We start from the raw sequence: 18,581 nt of genomic DNA, 5'->3' as shown, positions 1-18,581 counted from the left end.
CCTTTAGAACTTGAACATCATAATTCTTTCTGGGAATTAATGGCGTCGGTAAAATTATTCTATTATTCTACAATGACTCCTGGAGAATTTCAGTAATAAAACGTTAACTAGGGGAAAGAAGAGACAACATGCTCTTAAGTATCTGATGTGAAATCCAAAAATTTACTTGAACTGGGGGATTGGCAGGGAATGGTAAAATCCATCCATCCATCTGTTCATCCATATTAAAAATTCCTAATGTTGATCTATGAAGGCAGGACTTCTAAAACATTTATGCTTAAGTACTCCTTCGTGGCAGATGATTTGAATAATTGCCCCATAATCAATATTACTGTTTATCTTCAGATTTCCTATGAATTTTATATTCTGTTCTATAGCACTGTGTTTATTTTGGTACTTAAATTTTAAGTGAAATTACCTGTTCCTTCAAATCCTCATGTACAAGCGATGCATGAGGAAAACAAATCATGTTTATCCCTGGCCATGTATACACAGAGGCATTCTCAAATTCCAGAGATTTGCCTACTCCGGTTTGAAACATGGATATAAGGAAAGAAGCAAACAAAAGAAATATTATTTCCTATACAGATTATATACATATATAGTGGGGAGGTTGAAAAAATAAGGGATTTGTAGGTTGTGTGTATTTATTTATTTATTTTTTAATATTTTATTTATTTATTTGACAGACAGAGATCACAAGTAGGCAGAGAGGCAGGCAGAGAGAGGAAGGGAAGCAGGCTCCCTGCTGAGCAAAGAGCCCGATGCAGGGCTCTATCCCAGGACCCTGGGATCACGACCTGAGCTGAAGGCAGAGGCTTTAACCCACTGAGCCACCCAGGCACCCTGGTTGTATGTATTTATGTCTTTTCAGAAAGGGAAGGTTTTTTTCCCTGCAATGTTCAGCTTGGTGAAAATTTTCAGTAATTACTGGCCCTATAAGCAGGCATCATTTTCCTTGATATATATTGACACCAAATTAATAGCTGTAATGCTGTATGAGTCATTTTGGAATTTAATTTTAATCCTGATAGGGTCTTTTTATCTCTTTTACTCCTATTTCACTATAATATATATGATAGAGAAAAATATAAAATACTGGTTTTGTTGAAAATAAGTTTTGCTGAAAATATAGATGTACCATCTAACCACTTCATTTAGTAATTAATCAAAAGACATTTGAGAGCATTTTTGTTCCCCACACTTTTCTACCTATTGCCTATGTTAGTACTTTATTAGGAAGTTTGAATTCAGCAGTGTAACCAACTCTAGATACCCACTTACAAACTTGGAAAAAGGATAAACTCTATTTATTAGTTAGCTGGAAAAAAAATTTATTTGGAATGAATGTGAGATAATTATTTCTCCAAGTACCTTGCACTTGAGAGATTTAAATGGGTCCCCCCCGCCATGTTATAATCTTTATAATGTCAAGGTGAATCTTCCTGGCTTTTAAAATTGAACAGAAAACTGAACTTTAATTATAGATGCACCTTTACTGGTGTTTTGAGATAACCCAAGCTGAAAAAGAGAATTTTGCCTTTGCCAGTTATAATAATCAAAGTTTAGTAGTTATATTTCTTAAGAAACATAAATCTATTTTAAGGAAAAATGTAAAGTACAACTTGAGGGCAATATATTCTTTCATGAGCTCTGTTTTCCTGCAGTGCCCAATGATCCACTTGTGCCGACTGCTGTGTTAGGTGAGGCCCTAATTCTTTATCATTCTTCCTTGCATGGATCACACATCCTTGCATGACTTAAAGCTTTGTCTACATAGTAATTATTTACAGTGTAGGAAGCAGCTTGATTTTGAAAACTAAGTCATGATCTTATCATAGAGAGCAGCTGTCATCAAACCAATCAGAGCTAGTGGATTTCAAATTAGTAAAATGCTTTATTTAAAGCAACATATTTTTAAAGTCCTGGTTCTGTTAGATTTGGAGCAAAAGTACAGTGACCCTTAGTATATGGCTAACGTTTGCATCTGCAGGTTAGCAGAATGAAGCAAGTGCACCCACCTCAGGGGCCAGTGCTACCTGAATGATTAGTTTATATTTAAAAAATCTGCTTGATGGAAAGATTTTTCTCAATCCTCCTAAGTTTATAGCAACTTATAAAGAACACATTTCCAAGGAGCATTTGCTTTAGTTTTGTCTTTATTAAGAATTTATAAATGCAGGTAAAGTTACTATAATATTGATGTGGAGTTCTGCATTCTATATGCATCTTACATGATGTGTTATCCTTCAAGATATCTAGAATGACCAAGCTTTGCCACTATACAACATCTTAGACCAGTGTTATTGCTTGTGATGAATAAGGCCTTTTCAAATGTAAAATTAATATTTAACTGTATATTTAAGAATGGAATGAGTTTCATTTTAATTTGTACTCTATTCCTTGACTAATTACATACCAGTGATTCATGACCAGCTTGCTTATATGTTAAGAAGCTCTGTATTAGTTTTACCCCCGTGTTTTATTTAAGATTTAACCAAAGAAATATGGAAATTGCCTGATAAATATACCTAAAAGTTACCAATTCTCTCATTAAATATAAAAATTCAAATTTTGCAAACGTAAAACTTTATCTTACATTTTATGCATGTTTTTACTATCCATGTATTCAAGATTTAAATATATTTTTAAAGTATTTGGGAACAGTTCAACTAATTCAGTTAAGTGAAACATGCCTCTTTTTTACTAAAATAATTTTTAAACTTACAATTTTATAATATAAAGAATATATATTCTGAAAAAAATCTGAAAGTCAATGTTCTCTTTCTCTGAACTCTCCTTTTGATGTCCACACCAATAATGGCAGGGAAGTAAACTGGGGAATTCATCCCAATGGGTAGACCAATCATGTAAGGAGGAGCCAGGAATCATGATCATTGGGATGGCACCAAATGCCTCTGAAAATGTCATCTTCTGTTAGGCAGAATGCTGTCACCGTCAAATTAATAAGTAAAATCCACTTAAACTATTAAAAACTCACTGAGGAAAAGTTAGTTACCTAAATGTTAAAATTTCATTACAGTAATATTCTAAGAAAATGTTGAATTGGGTCCAAGTCTCAGTTCTCCTGGGGACTCACAGTATGAACCCATGAAACTGCCTTATGTCTTTGCTTTCCCATCTGTAAACTTTTTCACAGTTTTATAAAGAGAAAATGAAATAATATATGTGAGTTTTACAAACTATAACGTTTAAAAGATTATTGTAAGAACTTGCCCTGTGAAAAGGGATATTTATGTTTAAGGAAGGCTAGAGTTAACACAAAAGTCATAAAGTCTATCCATAGATGCAATTGTTATGCATTTTATTGCATTTTGAAAGTCAAGCTGGTTGGTGTGTTTTTTTTTTTTAATATTCTTTAAAAGCTAAATCTCATGAATCATATTAGTTGTAGAAATTATTTGTTGCATTTTTCATCATTCTTAGAATCATAGTGTTTACGGTTATTTTTACTCACTTGATTTTGTATTTGTGAAGCAATTTTTGAGATCACTTCAAATATTGCTTAATATTAATACCTACATACTGATTTTAAAAACACTTCAAACTTTTCATATTGATTCATATTTTTGTGTTTTTTGTGTTTTACTGCTTCATTGGGTTAAAGTCCCTATAACTGGTAAGTGCATTGCAAAGAATTCTAGAAAACCTTTCCATCAAGAGTATACGGAGTTATTATTCTTAAATGTGTAATAAGGATAATGATTAGAACATGTACTCTCACTCCTAGTGATATTATTAGGTGGTATAATGAGGTGGAAATGTATTGAGATTAATAATTCATATGTAATTATTTTAATGAATACTGCTCTTTGTATTAATGTGTTAAAGCTTAATGCAAAACAGAAAACACTGTCTATTTCATATTGCACATACCGTGTAAGATTTGGAATATGGGTGAATTCTTTGTTTCTCACTGAGCCTTTTATAATTGTAAATATTCTGCTGCACCAGGAGATACGATATGAGCTCTGGGGCTGCTCCACAGAGCCTGGGCTATCCTAGTCTGGCTTGGGTGATTGCATTTTGTGTCTCCAACATTATATGTCCTCTTTACTTCTCATCTTAAACTGTATATACTGTGACAGTGCCCAAATCAGTGGCTTCTTAGTTTAATTTTTATGTTAACCTTTATGTCAGTGTATTGATTGTAATATTGTAGTAAAGACAGATCAGTTGAGTGTAGTCTCATAGAAAGTAAAGGAAATTCATAAATCATATTTGCTAACAAATGTTGGTGTGTAGAGGGGTGGGCAAAACCTGAGTCAGGTGGTTAGGTCACAACAGAATCTACCAGGGGTTTTTTGGATTCCATGTGATATTTTTAGAAATAAATGCCCCCCCAAAAGAAAAGAAAAAGAAAAAAGCATTCAGCCTAATAAGGGAATATAAACTAAGTGCAATCAAACTAAATTACAGACGCACACAAATCTGATTGTGGGGTTCTTTTTTTTTTTTTTTTCCTTTCTCCAGGAAGAAAAAATGTTTATCATGGGGACAACAATTCATTTTTTGCCATATCCTATTTGTAGAGTTGGTGATAGAACAGGCAAATGTACCAGCCCTTGAAATATGTTTAACTGTTAATTAAATATCGTTCTCTACAGTATGCATTATCATTAAAAACAAAAGTTCCCCTAAGAGTGTACTTTCTCTTCTGTTAATGAATATGGCAGTATAATGCTTTCCAAAGTAACATCCCTTAAAACATTTGTTTTTTTTTTTTTAAGTGGTAAGTTTAAATGTGGTAAATATAAGCATGCTTTTTCTCATTGTAATGATTAGTGCTGTGGTCATTAAAATAATATTTATTCTTCATAGGTATAATGTTCTTGTTCATTTCTTCCTTATGACATAAAGAGACTTTAAAGTTTCATTTTCAACTAATAACACAATGGGGATGGGGCCTACACCTAAATGTGGGTGGTGAGGGATTCAGCTTATTTTAACGAATTTATTCACTTACATATTGATTGAGTGATTGCATTGCACCAGTCATTAGGAACAAAAAAACAGCTACGACTCTGTCTCTACACTTTAAATGTTCAGAGTTTGGTGAAAAGAAAGAGATCAGGAGAAAAATGACTAAAATATAGAGTAAGAGAAAAGACACATAGAACAGGAGGCCATGGGAACGTAACGAAGCAGCCGTGTGGCTCAGCCATGATGGGTCAGGGAAGAATTCCAGAGGAACAACCTATGCCTTTTGCCCCAGAGACATACTGTAGTTTCACACAGCGGCCACAAAAGTCAAATATATTCACAATAAAAACAACAACCATCCTAATAACCCAAAAGCGTAGAGACTGAGTATAAACGCATGTGTAACCTGACTGGCGGACATAGTGCGGCCAGGGGATGATTCTGGAGAAGGCCCATGTTTCCCAGTCTGGACTGTGCCGTGCTCAGAAGCCCCAGGTGGCAGAGTAGGTCCACAAGGCCACGGAGAGCAGCCCTGTGGAGATGGGTTGCCTAGATGGGGTCTGTGAGCAAGGTTGGGATACGGTGGGGAAGGAGTTTGTTCAGTTTACCCACCAATGAAAACACCTCTCCAAGTTGACAACTTGATCTTCTGGTCCTACTCTATGCTGCTGGGACTGCAGATACAAGAAAAAGGAAGAACGCAGCAAAATCTTCCACTTATACTTTATGAAAGTAGATCAGCTGTCTACGTCTCACAGCATCTGTTATCTCACTGACCTAAATATAATATACTCTGACTTCATAACTTGAGCTGATGTAAAGGGCTTTGTCTTTATAGGGAAGCCGCCCTAGATCTATGCTAGATTTCTTTTTCTTCCTCCTGTTATCAGAAAAATCTTAAGTTCTTACAATCTTCTTTGCATAGATATATATTAAACAAGATAACTTTGTCTTTTTTTTAATCTTCTGGAATCTGAAAACCACCAGATGAGAACCACAGTGCCACAGCAGAGTCCAGTCGTCTTCTAGATGTGCCTCGCTACCTCTGTGAGGGGACAGAATCCCCTTACCAGACGGGACAGCTGCACCCAGCCATCAGGGTTGCCGACTTACTGCAGCACATTAATCTCATGAAGACATCAGACAGCTATGGGTTCAAAGAGGAATATGAGGTGAAAGTTTCATTGTTATATTAAATTTTATTTCTGATAAGAATAGAATTGGACTTTTTCCCCCCCTCCCTTTACTGTCACAAGGAGGGGAGTCTACTCTGTAGACTCTAATCTTGGGTCTCTGAGAATATCCTCAAATGTGTATGCACAGAGAAGGGGCAGACAGAATTGAAAGAGAGGGCACTTTCTGGGTCGAAATTCACTTGAAGAACTCTTAAATGTTGGATTCCAGAATTTTACTGGGCTATTTAAAAACCCCTATGTTAGATCTTATATTTCACCCCTGGAAAAATCCATTAACAGGATCCTTTGAGTCCCAATGTATCATTACAGATTCAACCAGTTAAATGATGGAAGCAGGAGGTGCTTCTCTGCCTCTTTGCTTGTTGGCCATCTGCTGAGAAGTGGGGTCGATCTTTGTGTTCTAAATGTACTGCTTGTCACTCTTAGTTTTCTTTGTGGCTTATTGGTTGAAAGTGGCCAGGAAGAAAAACAGAGCACTGCAAATCTAGACAATTTTAAGAAGCCAAAAGAAGGATGTGGGAAATTCTTCTTCCAACTTGATTTCCCCTTCCTACTAAATCCAAAATATAAGTCATACTGCCCAGGAAGTGGTTTAAACTGAACATCTCAATAAACATAACATATCCAAAAGGACAAATTTCCTTTGCCACTTGGCAATTACTGAGAAGCATGAGCCTCAGGCATAGAAGGAAGCTCTTCGACCGCCATACTCAAAACTACCGTGTACACACATTTAAAGTGAAAGAATCCAAGCAGTACTTGACTTTGAAAGACCATCTAAAATGAGTTTGACTGCGTGAAGAATCTTCTGAACTCTGTATTTTCTTTGCAGATGGCTTGTATACCTCCGTTTGGGAGCAAATAAAATTAGCTGTGAATTTTGAAAGCTGGTTTTAGAGACACACCGGAAACACTGTGCTGTGGCCACAGAATAGTGCAAGGAATTATAAGATTCTGCCAGAGCTGGGGTTTTTTTTTTTCTTCATTTCGTGTGTATTCCTGTGTACCTCACTTCAAAAACCGTTGATTCTTTGAAGACCCCATTTCCTGTGTTGAGCAAAGTTTAAGTGTTACTGCAAAAGAAATCTATACCCATATTTTAAATTGCTGCATATGGTAATTGAACCAATCAGCAAATTCATCTGTTCCAAGATCCTTGGATATGGTGACTCTTTTTAATCTTCATATGGTCCCTTGTTGTAGAGACTCAGTCCTTTTCATGATCTTCAAAGAAACTGAAATGGGATGTACTGCACACAATTTAATGAATAATTATAGGGGAAAACAGGTTTTCTTTTTCCTGTTACAAATGCTAAGAGAAAAACATTTGAAAGATACTCATTAAAGGTAGTTTTGACGTTTTGATGCTTTCTCTACTTCCATTTCTCAGAGTTGCAGCAATCTTAAATTTGAAATCGTTTCAAGCTCCTTTTATTCCCTAAAGTTGCTTTTTGTCCTCATTTTGAACTCAGTCCAATCCAAAATGAACAAGTAGGAGTCCAACAAACAAGCTTTGAGATCTGAAAAGAGAAGTTGTTTACTCCTCTAGTACTCCCTTCCTCCCAGAGAAGAGTGGCTTTTATTATTTTGGTCTTCAGAACAGATAAACCTGATCCAGGAAAAGGAGTTAAATTCAGTCTTCTTCTTATTTTTTCTTTTTCCCAGAGCTTCTTTGAAGGACAGTCCGCATCTTGGGATGTAGCTAAAAAAGATCAAAATAGAGCAAAAAATCGATATGGAAACATTATAGCATGTAAGTTCTCATACAGTTCTTGGTGAGTGTAAATGTTGTGTGTAAAAGATAAATCATAGTGGCAAGTCCTCCTTACATGCTTTTAAACTTTAAGAAAAATCCCAGAGGGTGGTACATCTCATTCTAAAGTGATCTATTTAATATTAAAGCAGCATTGGCTGTTGGCAGTGACTCTGAAGTTGTCGTCATCTTCATTAATTAAATTGACTCAGATTCTTCAGCCTGTGGAGATAACTTGCTGTTTGATGTTATGTTTGCATGTAAATGCATGGGGGTGTTATTGACAGCTGAGACTATCAGGATAATGAAAAAGAAAGGTCTTTTCAGTGACAAATTGCTGTAACACTTCTACCAAACACATTCAAGGTGAGAGTGTTACTCTTTCCGTATAACCTTTATTTCTTCCTTGGAGCCAGTGGCTGAACTCCTGCCACTCCGTGTTACTTGTCATTCGGGACTTCATTAAGTCTTCAGGGTGTTTGCGTGGGATAAATAAATTGGTTATCCTTGAAACCACAGGAGCGGTAAGGAAAGTAGCATAGTTTAGTTTGTGACTAGCTAGTGATGTACTTGGCCCACTCAAATCTCAATTTAAGTTATTTTAAAATATCTTCCAAATACATCAGAATTCAGTCTTGACTTTCAAGAAATAAGCAGTCGAGAGCAGAGATTCAAAATTCACTCTCTAGATCTCCAGCTCGTTTTCTGTACACAGCAGCAGGAATGGATCCCACCCATTTTAAACCATGTCTAAGAAGCAGAATTAGAAGTTACAGCAAGTTGAGTCCTTTAGACAAATCCATTGATGATTCATCTGACATTCCCATGTTCCCTAAAAAACCTACCAACTATGAAGATGCTAGTCATTGAAGCTTTATTAACAGAATATTATAATAAGTAGGGAACTCATCAAAGCTCTTGTATGGAGCACTGGTGTTGTACATAAACAATGAATCTTGGAATACCGCATCAAAAACTAATGATGTAGTTTATGGTGACTAACATAACACAATAAAAAAAGAGTTCTTGTATTTCTTTAAGGAAATTTGAATAGCCCTCTATTATGGAGAAGCTATCAACAACCCCTGAATTACTCTATCTATCTACTGAGGTTATTGTCTCGGAACAGAGGGGAAATTTAATAGCTTTATTTTATTGTTTAAAAACCGTAGATGACCACTCCAGAGTAATTCTGCAACCTGTAGAGGATGATCCTTCTTCAGATTACATTAATGCCAACTATATAGATGTAAGTATTTGTATAGTTCGGTGAGCCCAATTTGTTGGCTTATCCACGTGAAACTTTTTGCTTGTTATTGCCTATAAAGTGATTGCTAGCTTTTTAAAATAAAGAACAAACTGTACACTTTTCCTTGTTCTACGTCCTAGTACTCACTGACATTGTTGTGCTTTCTTTCACACCTGACTTTGGTTTGGGCTGTAGATTTGGCTGTACAGGGATGTAAGTACCACTATATGTAAATAACAGCACCCTATTATAAATCTTTACTATAACTACTCTTAATTACAGTTCTTACTAATGCTTAATACTAGTTACCTCTGCATGCTTCACCTAATTAGCCTCATATGGTATATCTATGTTCATTTTTTTGTAACTCCTTTACATGTGTGAAGATCTATTTTACCTCCTTCCCTTTGCTATGTTTAGAAAAACAGGACCATTTTTAGCTTTTGACAAGTTATGATGTACTCGAGTTTTATTTGTTGTTGATTTCTGTTTCTGGCTTTTATTCTTCCCCTTCCCTAAACATGTGAGAAGCTGGATAGTATGATGTGTATTAGTGTTTCTGAAATTTTACATTTTACATTTGACTTCTGATGTTAAAAATGGGTAGGAAGACTATTTTGTGGTGTGTGGTATTGGCTTGTTAAAGTATTACAATTACTTAGGCAAAATCATTACTAAATTGCATTTGTAAAATACACATATCACACATATATATCGAATCATGCAAACCAAAAAGTTGTTTTGGTCACAAGTTTTCAGTGTTACATTTTGGTTACAAGCATATCTACATGCAAATTGTTGATTTAATGGAAAGTAATTAGCAAATCAAAAATAAAATATTGTCAAGGAAGTAATAATACTACATTATGTGTAAGAAAGACAGGCTCTTTTTTCATATTTCCTGGTTCAAAATTGTGCTGGGAATCTTGGGACTGTTGCTTCCCTTCTCTGTGCCTCAATTTCCTTCTCTCTACAGTGGGGATAATAATAGTATGAACCTCATCATTCTGCTATGAGAAATAAAGTAATGCATGTTGAACATTCAGCACAATACCTAGCACATACAAAGCACTTATAAAACATCAGCTATTTTTAAATAATTCAGTCCTAGGTGTGCTGAGATTAATCAGTTTAAGACTTGCACTAATTATAAGGCAAAAGGTAGAAGTTTCAAATATTGCAGTGTATATGATGTACACATTTATATTTCTATAAAACATATAAAAATTAGGCCCCGACTTTGTCCAATTTCTATAAATAGGCAATGACCTCTGTCACATTTATTAAGTTCATGTTTTTAGTTATTTTGTGAACTGTCATAATTGATAGCTTTGAATTAATTAATTTTATTACATATAGTCTCAGTATATTGGTAAAAATTTTGATCATCATTTGACTCTCATTCAATATTTTAAATTTATCAGACATCTCAAAAGAGTAAGCTAATGGTCCATTCTTTAGAATAAAAAATTCCAAGTTTTGTGACAAATTTGTACTTGTTCTTACCTATTCAGTTTAACCTTGGTTTTCTGCCAAGACATGTACACTGGAGCCTTGTTATAATACTACTTTATGGTTCATATGGTAAAACTGTGTTTTAAATGAGACTGTGTTGTTACTCAGTCGTTCTGTTAAGACCCCAGTGTATTTTGGCTGATTACTTCACAATTCCATAATGTTCCCTTTCCCGTTAATTTATTACATTTAAGACTCTTCTGTAATTGGTAAATTTTTCATGAAAAACGGGAGATAAAATGCTTATAGAGCTTGGAAAAAATTTTTCCATGAAAAATTGTACTATTTGGTGTAAGAAGAAATAGAAAACTTCCAAATTGGCATCAGAATCATGCTTAGCCTATTAAGTCTTAGATTGGAGATCTCAGTTTATGTGCATTAATACACTCATCGAGTTGCCCACACCAAATGTGGACAAATTGTACCAGAGGCTTTTGCTAAAGTCCTTTGATAAATGCAAAACAAACCCAAAGCTTAACCCTATGATACTGTTAACAGTTGTGCTACTCATGATGTACCAGAATTCAAATCAATTGAGAGCAACTAACAACTTATTTCTTATCAGAAAATAATTTCTTTGTTGAAACAATATTAAATATTTAACCATCTAAAAGCTCTTGGCACACTAAAAAGAAAAAAAGTGCTAAATTTTTTGTTCAGGATGAGATGCATTTTATTTAAAACTCTTCTTTCCCTATATATGTGTGTACCTGTAATTATGTGTGTGTAAACTAATATTATCAGCACACACAAAATAGTTTTGGCAGATTCCTGAACATATTATATACAGGAATATTCTCTAAAATAGCTCAGCAGGACTTTGACTGAATGCACACATGCATTGTCCAGCTCTAACATTGGAATGTTCTGTTATTTTTTTATGGTTCTAATATGTCGTTGTCCATTTGTAATGCAGTGTGTTGTACTTTTGGATGATAAGATGAGAATTAATATTTTTGAACACAATTTGCCAGGAATGAATGACTAAAGATTAACATGAAGGCATAAACATTTTAGTAAAATCAAACAATACCTACGAGGTTACGCCATAGCAAACAAAACTCAATTATGCAATACATAATCTAATCTGAGCCCTTAAAACATTTAATTTTTGTTTTATGTTTACCTTTCAGATAACCTAGGTTTGAGAAGTGAACTCTGAGTTCACTGCTCATTTCTGGACTTTTTACTATAACTTAATCTTAACAGGTGGTTGTCTTCATCTTTTTATGCCTTCATTCATTTATTTCTGATACTGATGTAAAATGATAACCAATCTGCTCTCCTATTTTAGGGTTACCAGAGACCAAGCCACTATATTGCAACTCAAGGTAAAACATGGCCTTTCTAAATGTTCTAGAGCAACCAAACTTGCTTATTCATCCATATGGGGTCGGTTTGGGTTTAGGCATGGGGGTTGGGGTTTTTTTGCCATTTTATCTGACTAAACTGAAAAAAAAGATCAGATCATTTGAGTGAGACTACTCTTTATTCATTTGTATAATACAAATTGTTTTATCTGTGTAAAACACATAAATTAAAGCTTGCTTTGTTTTTTAATTAAAATAAAAGAGAAGCTGCTGATGTGTGGTCTGGGTTTGGTATTCTGATGTCCCAGAGCACACTAGTCAATAGAGCTGGACACAGGAATTACTCTTGATAAGAGCTAAAGAGGTCTTACCTTGTATAAGTGGCCTTTTTTGGGTGGGGGTTAGCAAGGCCTGTGGTCCTGGAATGCAGTATCATCCAAGACTGATACTGTTATAATGAGATGTTAGACTGTCTTCCGGCGAGTTTTTTTTTTTACATGTCAAGACTGAGACAAAATGAAGGGCTAAAGGGAACTCCATCAAGTTCATTCTGTGTAGAAAATAAGAAAAAGGCAGAGGAATCTTGTTATAGTGGCACCCCAGGGAATGAGAGCCTCCTAAAACACTTTTAGTTATCTCTCCAGATTGACCACTGGCCATCAGAAGAAAAACCTATATATCTATTTATTTCTTAGAAGAGGGAGGCAGGGCAAAAGCTCTGTTTGCTGTTTTGACAGAGATTATTTTCTGAGTATTTTCACATATCTTTGGATTAACTGAGTTGAATTATAAGCTCTTTAAAGTCAAAGATCTTCCAAAGTGAACAATTTTCTAGGTTTGGTTGTGGCACTGAGCAGAGTATAACCCAGTAGACACTTTTGTAGTCTGGAGATGGTAATAGAAGGTTGGCATGTGTGCTTATATGTATGGATATTTCTTCATTAACCCCTAAACATGCACTGTTTTATAAATGATGTGGGTATATTTAATTGGTAATATATGCTGTTTGGTTGATAGTGGAATAAGGCTTCCTATTTTTAACATGTATTTGAAGATATATCAAACTAATTTAATGACAGGTATAAATATCCTAGAATCTAATGATGTCTTCTTCTTGAGAAGTATAGAAGGTAAATTGAAAAAAAAAAAAAAAAGTTGCATATGCCTATGTTTTTGCTATAGTGTGAATTTAGATACAAACTGAATTTAAGTAATTTCAGTGACATTTTATATTAGACCTTTAATATTATTTTTTGAGTTACTTAGTTTCCTGTGATTTGTGCCTTATGTATACTTCTTACCACTTATTTCTTCTAACCACAAAATTTCTCTGATAACATAATATTCAAATTAATTTCTTCAAAGGCCCAGTTCATGAAACAGTATATGATTTCTGGAGAATGATCTGGCAAGAACAGTCTGCCTGCATTGTGATGGTTACAAATTTAGTTGAGGTTGGCCGGGTAAGAGAAAAAAAAGATTTTTTTTCCTTGTTCACAAAACATGAGTGTAAGTTGAGTAGCCAAACCTAACAAACTTAAAATAACACTCACTATATTGTTTTAAATATGCAGAGCATTTCAACTGAGTGCTCCTCGGCTGAGAAAATTATTTGATTTCTTACTGAGTAATGAAAGAAACTTTGATTTTATACTAGATTCTAATCGCATCATCAGGCTTGTATATTATAATGAGACTATACAAAGTTTTTCTATTTATTGTGTAATAGACTCTTTCCTCTCATATATAGATTTTTTAAACCAGATTTTTATTATAACCTAAAGAGTTACCACTGGAATTAATCATTTTGGTTCATGTCTATTCAAGTCCATGTATATACCCTTTGTGTCATTTAGGTTAAATGCTACAAGTATTGGCCTGATGATACTGAAGTTTATGGTGACTTCAAAGTAACTTGTGTGGAAATGGAGCCACTTGCTGAATATGTAGTTAGGACATTCACCCTAGAAAGGGTAAGTACCCTAAATTCTCTTTCTTTAAAATATGATTATGGAAATTTTTTTTTTCTTATAAAGTCGCCATCAAGATTTGTTTTGCTGATGCTATAAAATTCATTCATTCATTCATTCATTCCACAAATATTTATTCAAGTGCCAGTCATGTTTGTAAACCCGAGGATACATATTAAATACATAAATGATTTCTATTTAGAAAGGTGGTCTAGAATCATGTGAAAAATCACAAAACTAGATCAGAGAAAAATCAATAGCATAAAAGAAAAAAATCAAATATAAACCAAAAACCAACAGAAAAGAATAAATAAGATAAAAGACTAGTTTCTTGAAAAGAACAGTAACCACTGTCAATTCTAAATGAGGGACAGTCAAAACTATGCAATATTAGAAAACACAAAAAGGATATAACTATAGTTATACTTGTTGTTGGGAAATAGGTAAAAATATTACATGTAAACTTGGAGACAGATTTTAGTCTAAATACCCTTATATTCTAGTAAACACTGATTTCTAAAAATTTGACCCAAGAAGACTTAGAAACCTGAGCAGATGATAGAAGAAAATAGAATCTTAAAATATATCATTGAAATTTCACTATGACTTTATAGTTAAGGTTTCTTTAAATTTTAAAGAACAGTTAATGCCTATGTTAATAAAACTATTTAGACCATAGACCGTTAAAACAAAATAAATATATTTTAAAACCTAACATAGCTGTGATAACAAAAACAGGTAAAGATGGCACTCTCTCAAGCTCTTCTCTCCTCTCTGTCTTTTTCTAAATCTCTTTCTCTCTCCCCCCCCACCCTCCTCCTCTTTCTCTCTCTGTGTGCACAAGAGCTTTGTAGACCAGTTTCATTCAAGAACATGCTTGAAAAAAACTTCAAAATAAAATATTGAAAATTTGAAACCCAGCTGTGAATTTTAAAAATGTCACAACATGATCTATAATGACTATTTTCTAGGAATGCAAGGATATTACACCTGTGGTAGGAAATCTAGCCAAACATTTCATCACATCTTTGTCAAAGGACCAAAAGCATATGGCTTTATAAATAGATACTGTAATATACTTATTTTTGCTTAAAAGACATTTATAGAAATAATCTATAATAGGAAAATAAGGAGGCTAGTTAAGCATGATAAAGGTGATTCAACAGTAACTAAACAACTAAAGGAATAAATTGCTTAACTATTAGAAAAGATAAGATTATTTTAACAAGAAGTGATTTTATACCAAGAAAACTAGAAATATTTTAAAATGGAACTACTAATCATTGGAGTGGCTAATTCAAGATAAATATTCATAAATGATAGCTTTTCTGTATATTAGCAGTAAGCAGTAGTAGACGTTAAGAAATCTCTTTCACAGTAATAAAAAAAAAAATTCTGAAGTATTTAGGAATAGATTCAACAAAGATAGAAGTCCTAAGTGACTAAATCCTCAAAAGTGTATTAAAGAACGTAAAATCTGATGTGAATCAGTAAGTAGAGACATGCACTATGGCCCAGAATGGGAATGTTTTATGTTAATACCACTTTCTGTAGTTAATGTCATACTAATTAGAACATCACTGGATTTTTATTTTTAATCTGTCTTACTATTTAAAACTGTAACAGAGTAGTTTGGGGTTTTTTGTGGGTTTTTTAATCACATATTTGAAAATCATGCAGGAAGATTTAAATAGAAAGAGCAGTAAAGGAACGTGCCTCACCAGATATTAAAAAGAACTTTTAACTGAAGTTTACTAAAAAGAACAAGGCCCTTATGGCAAGCACCTCCAGTAATGGATTAATATGGAGGAGGTAAGGTAATTGTCTGAAATCAGGTCTTGGAAAAATTTGTGATCTTACTCACTGGAGTTGGCTTGAAAAGTAGTAAAAAAAGTGATTTTTCGGGGCATCTGGGTGGCTCAGTGGGTTAGGCCTATGCCTTCAGCTCAGGTCATGGTCTCAGGGTCCTGGGATTGAAACCCACATGGGACTCTCCTCTCGGCAGGGAGTCTGCTTCCCCCTCTCTCTCTGCCTGCCTCTCTGCCTACTTGTGATCTCTCTATCTGTCAAATAAATAAATAAAATCTTTAAAAGAAAAAAAAGTGATTTTTCTATGCATGATTCCATGAGAGTGTTTATCATTGTCATTATTGTAATTATCTGTTGAGTGCCACTTTGTATAGGGTATTGTGTAGGAACTGGAACTAGAAAGAATAATAAGACCTGATCACTGGTTTCCAGGTTTCTGGTGCTATTTGTTGTCTATCCATATAGGACAGAATCTGACCTTTCTCAATTTGGTTCGTTTATTTCCTGACATGTTTCTCACTATTCTGACTGAACAAGTGAGATGGAGATATCACAGATAGCTCACAGAGCCATTGGCATTATATAGATTATTGTGGGGTTTGAGGGGTTACAAATGTGGATTCTTAAAAATAACTCCGTAGCATTCTATCTATGCTCTCTGAGCTGCGCTAACACAATCTACAGGCTGCTTTAACCAAAGGGCAAAAGCTTTGAAGTGTTCATTTAAAAGTTCTATCAAATTAACCCAGTAGGAAAGAGGCATAACAATGATGGTTCCCTTTTATTTTGTATTTTTGTTACTATAAATAATATTTGGTGCTGCATTATTTCACAGAATTAAGAAAAATCATTTGCCCGAAGAAGTTTAGCCAGCTCTTTTTACAAAAGAATCTAAAGTAGTTCTGTCCTGGAAAATCCCTGCATGCTGGGCTTCAAAACCATTTTCAACATGGATAAGCAAGGCATTAAAATCTTTTTGAGGAGAGAAGCTAGAAAGTTGCTTTTATGCACCACTCAAAAACTCAGTGCCTCGGGTCCAGAGGACAGCATTTTAGCTTTCCCATTTTTTTTTTCCTTTTCTCCTAATAATTTTATGTGTTGTCATTCCAAGTAAGGAACAGACTGTCAAGGTAAATAAAAATGTACACAGAATTACAGAACTGAGCAAGACTTCTAATTTTCTTTCTTTGGCAGGTGTCTGACAATAAGGTAAGCTCCCCAATCATGTCAGGCCAGCATCCTCTTTCAGAAAGATCCTGAACTTTGATAGATTCTTTGTTTTTTTGTTGTTTTGTTTTTGGGTTTGTTTTTTTTTTTTTTTTTTCCATTGGCAGCCAGGTCTAGTGCCTGTGGTTGGTGTTGAATGGCTTTCTTTGGGCACTTTTGAACACGCTTGTTTACATGTTTGCACAGAGGGGCTACAATGAGATCCGCGAAGTGAAACAGTTCCATTTCACCGGCTGGCCTGACCACGGAGTACCTTACCATGCCACGGGGCTCCTTTCCTTCATCCGGCGAGTGAAGTTCTCCAACCCTCCCAGTGCTGGCCCCATCGTTGTGCACTGCAGGTGAGTACTGGACCGGACACACTGGACTGTATATGGCCAGCTTCTTTAAAGTGGGAAGACAAGGCCTTCAAGCATAGAACTAGTGCATGCTTACAAGGTTCCGGTTTATCATATTACAGGTAAGGTTTAAAAAAAGAAAAGTTAGCTCAAAGGAGGATATAAAATAGAAACTTAAAAAATAAATACATTCATCCTAATATGTGTAGTGTTGTTCACAAATGGGAGTGTGGAATCTCTTTTAGTGGCAACATCTGTGTCTGGGTTTTTTGTGGTTTTTTTTATCACTTTTGCAAATCCCATATTGTATGGAATGGGAGGTTAAAATACAGATTTCTTGCCAATCTAGTAAATTCCCCATAGAAGCCCAGCTTTTAAAACTAAATTTGAGACATACAGAGTTACTAAATGGCCTAAATTGCAAGAATTTGTGCTATAAAACAGCTATTTAAGAATTTAAGAAAAAAAAAAAAGCCATCCATCAGAGGACCTTGAAAACTACATCAGTGAGAGCCAGCAAATATATGCCAGAAAAATGTGAACATTATATCCAGGCTTCCTTCTGATTAGAAACTTCTCTTAAAACAAGCATTCAGAGACACTAGAAGCAAATTACATGGCCTCATTTGGAGACGTGAACAGAAAAATGTATACTGAATCTGAAAAGCTTTTCCTAAATGCTGCACACCATTCTCAAATACTGTCCCCTCCAAGCTACATAATAGGTTGTACTTAAGCTTATTTTTTTTTCCCTGAAAATCCGACCTATTCAGAATTTAAATGACCATGTGTGGAAGAGGGAAAACAGCCCAGAGAATGACATAAAAATAAGGGATCCCATAAGGATCAGATACTGTGTACCCTGAAAAAAAAATCTTGAATTCAATCCTCTTCAGGAAATCTGATGTACTCTTAAATTACCTTCCTGTCTCAAACCCTGGGAACAGTGATTGAGAAGATGGTAGGTAAAAGGAGAAAAAAAAAAAAAAAGGGAAAAGAGAGAGATACCCACAATATCTTTTAATTAAATTTCTTAAAGAACAGTGTGTTTGAGAGAAGTGACCAAATCTGGACAACAAAGTATAATGTTAATAGCCCCTCTATGCATTAGAAAATGAGATGAATAGGTTTTCAATTCAGGAGTGTCTTGATCTTATCATAGAGGTTTACTCCCCTATGAATTGCCTGCTTCAGAAGTGCTCCAAAATTCTCAGATACTCTCTTGAACAGAAGTGTCATTTTTCTTTTTTTTTTTTTAAAGATTTTATTT

At 34.6% G+C, this 18,581-nt stretch overlaps 1 protein-coding gene across 4 annotated transcripts in view; it reads left to right on the top strand.

Moving 5' to 3' along the window:
* Positions 1-18,581, top strand: part of PTPRK (protein tyrosine phosphatase receptor type K) — a 569,167-nt gene that overhangs the window by 536,117 nt on the left and 14,469 nt on the right. For 2 of the 4 annotated variants that reach the window (XM_047732846.1, XM_047732844.1), the window contains exons 16-22: positions 5,932-6,116; positions 7,806-7,893; positions 9,066-9,142; positions 11,952-11,988; positions 13,333-13,430; positions 13,824-13,940; positions 17,160-17,314. In XM_047732846.1, the coding sequence (XP_047588802.1) occupies positions 5,932-6,116; positions 7,806-7,893; positions 9,066-9,142; positions 11,952-11,988; positions 13,333-13,430; positions 13,824-13,940; positions 17,160-17,314 (757 nt within the window). Of the gene's footprint in view, positions 1-1,667; positions 1,704-3,628; positions 3,641-4,494; positions 4,713-5,931; positions 6,117-7,805; positions 7,894-9,065; positions 9,143-11,951; positions 11,989-13,332; positions 13,431-13,823; positions 13,941-17,159; positions 17,315-18,581 lie in introns of those variants that run through there. The other 2 variants (XM_047732848.1, XM_047732847.1) reach the window with 2 other exon arrangements.

Source organism: Lutra lutra, chromosome 6 (assembly GCF_902655055.1).
Source record: "Lutra lutra chromosome 6, mLutLut1.2, whole genome shotgun sequence".
Lineage (NCBI taxonomy): Eukaryota > Metazoa > Chordata > Mammalia > Carnivora > Mustelidae > Lutra > Lutra lutra.
Note: the sequence above shows the minus strand (reverse complement) of the source record. Positions and strands in the feature narration are given on the sequence as shown.